This window comes from Ptychodera flava, chromosome 14 (genome assembly GCF_041260155.1).
Source record: "Ptychodera flava strain L36383 chromosome 14, AS_Pfla_20210202, whole genome shotgun sequence".
Classification (NCBI taxonomy): Eukaryota; Metazoa; Hemichordata; class Enteropneusta; family Ptychoderidae; genus Ptychodera; species Ptychodera flava.
The window spans coordinates 4,745,997-4,751,996 of record NC_091941.1 but is presented as its reverse complement, the minus strand read 5'-3'; the positions used below and the strand labels follow the sequence as shown (position 1 = coordinate 4,751,996).

Below are 6,000 nucleotides of genomic sequence, written 5' to 3'. Positions count from 1 at the left end.
TTTCTTGGTGAGTCACTCAAGGAAAAGACGTCAACGAGAGAGCAGTAAAGAAGGGAGGAATTGCTACGCTGTTAAGGTTTTTGACGATCTATTCTGATATTATACACTACAATTACAACAGATGAGTAGCTGAGGAAGATTTGGCGTTCCTTTTTTGTTTTCAGCGCTCAGCCGACAACGAATTTGCCTACCTCTTGGTCGACGGACGATGGTTTTATCTTTAAAATGGCCAGTCTACATACTGGTTTGTTTAACTGCCTGCTTGGTTAACATCATCTACGCTTCAAAAATATATCAGAATGATTTCGTAGTGGAGTTGAAACATGGCGTGGACGAAGACCCAAGAGAAATAGCTGCCAGAAATGGATTTATATACAAAAGATCGGTAAGAGAAATTTCATTATGTCATATTATCATAGTTCAATAATTTTAATATCTATTCCAATTCTCAGTGACAAATTATGTCACACATTGTTGAGGAAAAATACTTGGAGACGTTTTTAGTCTATGGACATCGCTAGTCGATGCGTATGGGAAATAAACAGAAGTCAATATGCATGCTGAAGATTATTAATAAAGTGTGTCACTCAATTCTCTACGATAATGTCATTGTCTTTTATCCGTAAGACAATGATACATGGTAATTAGGATACTATCAATGAAATTACGACTAGAGTATGGCGGCCAACGTGGGTAATAGCAGAAAGCTCGCTCAATTTAGACCCAGGATGGCTTTGAAAATAATGGAATACACCATTGCATCAGCGTGCCATTGTACCTGTGAACGTAGATACAAACGAGAGCTCTTCCTCTTACTGTGAAGTGTCTTCTAAAAAAATGACGTGTTGGTTCTTGGTTGAAACAGTGTTAGTATAGAGATGAAGTCAGGGCCGTACAGATGTTTTTGTTGAACGTCAGGCTGCTTTCCCAATCGATACACATCAGAAACGCCAAACCCTGCGTTTAGTAAAACAGTTCGATTAGAAGATGTGACAGGGGCAATCGTTCCGATACGAACGTATTCCCGTGTACGCTGCGTTAAGTAAGACCTCTGTTTTCTTTGACCCGATGTTTCGAATCCGTATCGATGCTCTTCGGCAAGACGTTTACAACGAACAGCCTTTTCTTAATATCATGTATTTCCTGGAAATATAGAATAAGTGATAAATAGTGTATATTCTTCTTATTCTTAAATAAAGTAAATTATACTGAAAAACCACGGAATCTGATATGCTTTCGACGAAATTTCATTTGATATCTGTTATGATTTTCCGAAGGTGTACCACAGCCGAAGGGTATGATTAAATCTCGCAGTGGCGCCTTGAACGGGCCTTCGGTTACGAGCACCTTACAACTGAGACCGTACTGAATGTGTTCTACGAACACCTGTACAGATCAATGGGCCTCTTCATAAAAATTAAACTACAAGTGCCGTTCAGTTCCACTCAGTCATTAATTTATTGACAATATATTCGTCACTAAGTTGACGTGGGAAATTTTTACACCCTTTATCTTGCAATTTTGACGCCCAGCCATATTTCCTACAAAAGCCCTGTACGTGTTGTTCACATATTTTTTACTTTAATTTGTATGCAACCTAGAGGAACTTAAGCAACGGCAATGGTACGAAAACAACTGATTAATACAATTTTTCTTTACACAACTCCGTAATATGGAAATATCCGAAATGACCGAAAAGCCTGTCAATATATTCCTACTTTGACTCACGAAGAACAAATTGTACTGCAATCTATGGCCAAAACCTTATGGACTAAAATATCTCAGTGCCCCGATCTAAGTCGAAACGATTCCTACAGGAAAAATTAATGTTGTCAATCGTCGTTTCTTTTTCAAAACTCTTGCGCTTAAATCGCAGAAATGGAACGAAAATTCAGCAACAGCTCGACTGTATAGTGCTTCAGATCAGAACGACTCCGGTATCCAACCTGGGGGGCGTAGGTCTTATGACGTCATCAATTACTGTCAACTGCGGGTGAATATCAATATTGAGGTGAAACGTAAACAAATCAAGGCCCACTCTCGTTCTGAAGGTGACGTTATGACATCGAGAACAGTGACCGAGACAATCATAGCATTTCTATTTCTTTTTTTTCGCGACAAATTTTGTCTAATAGGCGAGATATAATCAATGGTCACCGCAAGACTGTAGGAATAGCCAAGTTGATTTAAAATAACGCAAAAACACGTAGATGAAATGTCAAGCCCTCCATTTGGATTTTTCGTGAATGAACAAAATTCAGAATTCAGTCGAAACTGCCAATAGTAGTTGTTTAGTCCAGAAACAAAATATTAATTCGACCGATACATGACGACGCCTGCCAAACTAAGTGATTTTGACATTTGACCTATCTTAATCAATGCACCGACTCACATACAATGCGTACGCACGCACGTAAACGCATGCAATCAGCTGAGATGTGCCTGGTCAGATCTGCAGAACGTCGTATCATGGAGGTACCGAAAGATGGTCGTATGTAAATCTACAATTTAGATAAAACCGTGACAAAGACACCTTAGCCATGATGAGTTTTATAGAAAATTTAATGTGGATGAAAGAACATGGATCTTTTTAATTTTCAAGAGAAGCTAGTCAGGATATCAAGCTAGAGTAGAGAGACAACAAAGCAAAATCCATCCGCGAATCTAAATCGTAATCTAATCCACGAATAATCGTTGTTACAACGCTTTTCAGCGTTGGCCATGACATTAGCTCGGCGGCATTTGTTTTCTTGAAATGACGAGAGATATACACTTGAAGGCACAGTCACTTGTGATCGGTCTATTCCGCTCGGCGTCTATGCCCCCATAGACGTGTGAACATATGCCTGCCTCACGTCTATGGGGGCATAGACGCCGAGTGGAATAGACCGATCACAAGTGACTGTGCTTGAAGGTTCTTGAACCTTTGAAGACGTCAGACAGAGTCGGACTGTATACTCCACGAAACAAGCCCCTTCACGGCAATTTCGGACAGAATCCAGATTACACCTGAGGCAAACTTTGAAGGTAATAACAATTTGTTGTATTCCGAGGTGGAACTAAAGATGCAATGCAGACAGTCCTGATGGCAGCCAATCGGCAGGTTTGCACCCACTGATCAACGACTATAGACCGTCTACAGTCTGTAGATCGACTCTTCAGATGTATCAACGTCTGCAAAAGCTGCAAACAAGGGTAAATTTTGTGAATCAGCGAACAAGCTAATCCGCGATCTACTTTGCATTTGATGGGCAGCCCATAAGCGCCATTAATCTCTGTCAAGCACCCCACTGCACCATTTTTATCCTTAGTCTGACGTCAAAACCAAGAAATAAAGCCTTCCAACTCAAATTTAACAATTCAACGGTCCGTCTACAAACAAATATATTCACTTGGTATTGCCGTTATATTTTTGCCAAACTTTAATCAAATTCTATTTTTTCGCCAAAGACACAATCATCGGGCTCTGTGATGGCAAACTTTGATGTAGCTATGGGGGTAAATCGCTTCCCAGGGGTCGTCATTCTGATATTCATAAACTTTTGGAAATCAGACCATCTCGAATAAGTTTGAAGTCGTTTAAAAGATTAACCCACAACTCACTTGGAAAAAATGCAATCAGCAACAAGAGACCTGTGGTATATCCTTGCGGACAACAGAATTATACTTTATCTGGTCGATATTTTGCATGTAATGTAGCCCTACTGAACATCGGCATCGTTGAGATTCATTGGTAACGCCCAGCGATGACGCAAATCGAGTTTGCCTCGATCTAATCGGCAAGTACACTACTTTATTTGATTAAAAGTTTGCGATGATACTGGAGGCAGTAACGCAGAGAAATTGGGGTGATCTAGTCTGATTCCGTCGGTCAAACAGCGTCTACGCCGTTTGAGTTAAACTGGCCAGAATAAAGCCATTGTAAAATCCTCAACATGCTTTGCAAGATGAAGTACACAAAACGTTTGCACGATGGCACAAAAAAACTGTGAAACTTAACATTGATTCTCTGATGATACTCAATGTTGAATATAGGCGATAATTGTATATCTTGAGCATTACAGGGTACACATACAAAAGAATCTCGTGTACTGTGAGCATTACAATTTCAACAGAGCTATCTCCTTACATTCTAACGTGTCACGCTGCAACCATTGATGTATTGTGGCCTCATATTTCTCTGTAGAAAAGAGAATAGTGATGGATTCAATGTATGATGAATGAGTCATGTGTCTTGTAAAAGGGAGAGAAAGACAACATAGATTGATGAATTGAAAGTTAGTAAGTTTATTCTCTGTACGTACAATACAACAAATGAATGGCACATCCCCCAATGTCGTCAAATATCAGATATTAGGAAATTATATAAGAGTTTTCTTACGATACAGAACTCACTTGAAGGAATATAGTTGACGGATAGATACGGTTGAAGTTTCAAATAAAAGAGAAACGGCGTCGTGCATAAGGGAACAGTTAGAAATGGTTCTGTTAGTGAAAGGATAAAGGCTAAGCAGCATCGAAATGGGAGACACAGTGTCCATCAGTTTGAAAACAGAGTAAAGTGTGAAGTGAGGAGTCGGCTGAGAGGGTGACAAGATGCCCGTCACTGTCACATCATTAAACCGAGATATGTATCTCATCACGGCAACTCTGCATCGAACAATAATTCCATGTTATGACGTGTTCTCGGATTTTATCAGAAACAACTGTCTCCACTTCTCTGATGGGACACCGAAGTGTAACGACCAACGTGTTTTTTAGGAGATGAGGAGCATCATCGATCATGTATCTATGGTCTAATGTCTTACAGATTGCAACAAAATTGATGAACGATAATTTTCCAGGAAATTATTTTCCATTTGTTATTTTGTTAATGGGGCAGAATCGCATGAGAATTCTTAATATGATAGAAATATTGCTCTTCTTTATCTCTCGGGGTAAGATATGGCTCCCTTAACTCAGCCGTATTTTGCATAGTGACAAGCCTTCTATAAAAACGTCCATTCTCCGCAATTAGGACATGCAAGTATGGAGTAATAGCTCTATTTTCGGGGTATACTTATTGGTGTAGGCGCAATCGCGAAATTCACCTGGGGACCTTTCAATATCAGAAATCTCCCATTCCTATCGTTTATTTCGTTTGATATTGACATGGGATCGCTCTTTACTTCGAAAATTGTGCTCAATTTTGCGGCAAATTGATTACCAGTTAAGCTACCTGAAAAGAAGATGAAACATTGGCATACCTGAAATCTTGAGAAATTGTCCTCGATACTTCCCGTCATCATGAAACTCGATGTATCGAAAACAGTCATAGCTCAATCAGCCAGAGAAAACCACAAATGAGTGTCCGTTATTTAGTTGTTTGTCAGAAGTAGGTCCAAAAATTTCATCGGGGAGGGGAGGGTGGGTTATGGAGTAAAAGTTGATGTTTTTGTCCAAATAATTCACGACACCTTTAGAATGATGCTGGGTATATTTACATCCGCTCAGTCATCAAAAATTGGAGGAATACAAATTGGACCAGACATGGGTCGTGTCAGTTGTTCATGGAACGCTCGTTTCGTACACTAAGTAGTGATGATGAAATGCTTGTATTTTTCATAGACATGGTATCTGTGAAGAAAGTCCCATACCGCAGTGCATAGCAGCATGGGTCTATGATAGCAGTTAATCTGCCTCTATGTGACTCAGCACTTTCAAGTTACGAATTGAAAGGTTCCCTTTCCCTAAAACCAACGCTTATGTGTCTCCCGGATACACTTCTCAGCCAACATCCATTTCATTGATGAATCACCTGTGCATGAATCCTAGGTGCAAACGTTTGTTCTTGAAATCGACAAATGGAGAGAAAAGGGAAGGAAAATCATCCTGACCTACCGATAATTTTTTGTTCTAAACTTTGGCTGATTAGTACTCTGTAAGTTAATTTACAACTCTGAACCTGATGTGGGAGAATTGAGATGATCTGATAACACAAATACTCTCTTCTCAAATCTC

The 6,000-nt window shown here is 39.7% G+C and overlaps 1 protein-coding gene across 1 annotated transcript in view; it reads left to right on the top strand.

Annotated features, from left to right (window-relative positions):
• Nucleotides 1-6,000, top strand: part of LOC139149034 (neuroendocrine convertase 2-like) — a 28,538-nt gene continuing 22,538 nt past the window's right edge. Inside the window, 1 exon segment of the mRNA XM_070720531.1 lies at nt 1-385. Within this exon segment, the coding sequence (XP_070576632.1) occupies nt 209-385 (177 nt within the window). The 5' untranslated portion in view covers nt 1-208.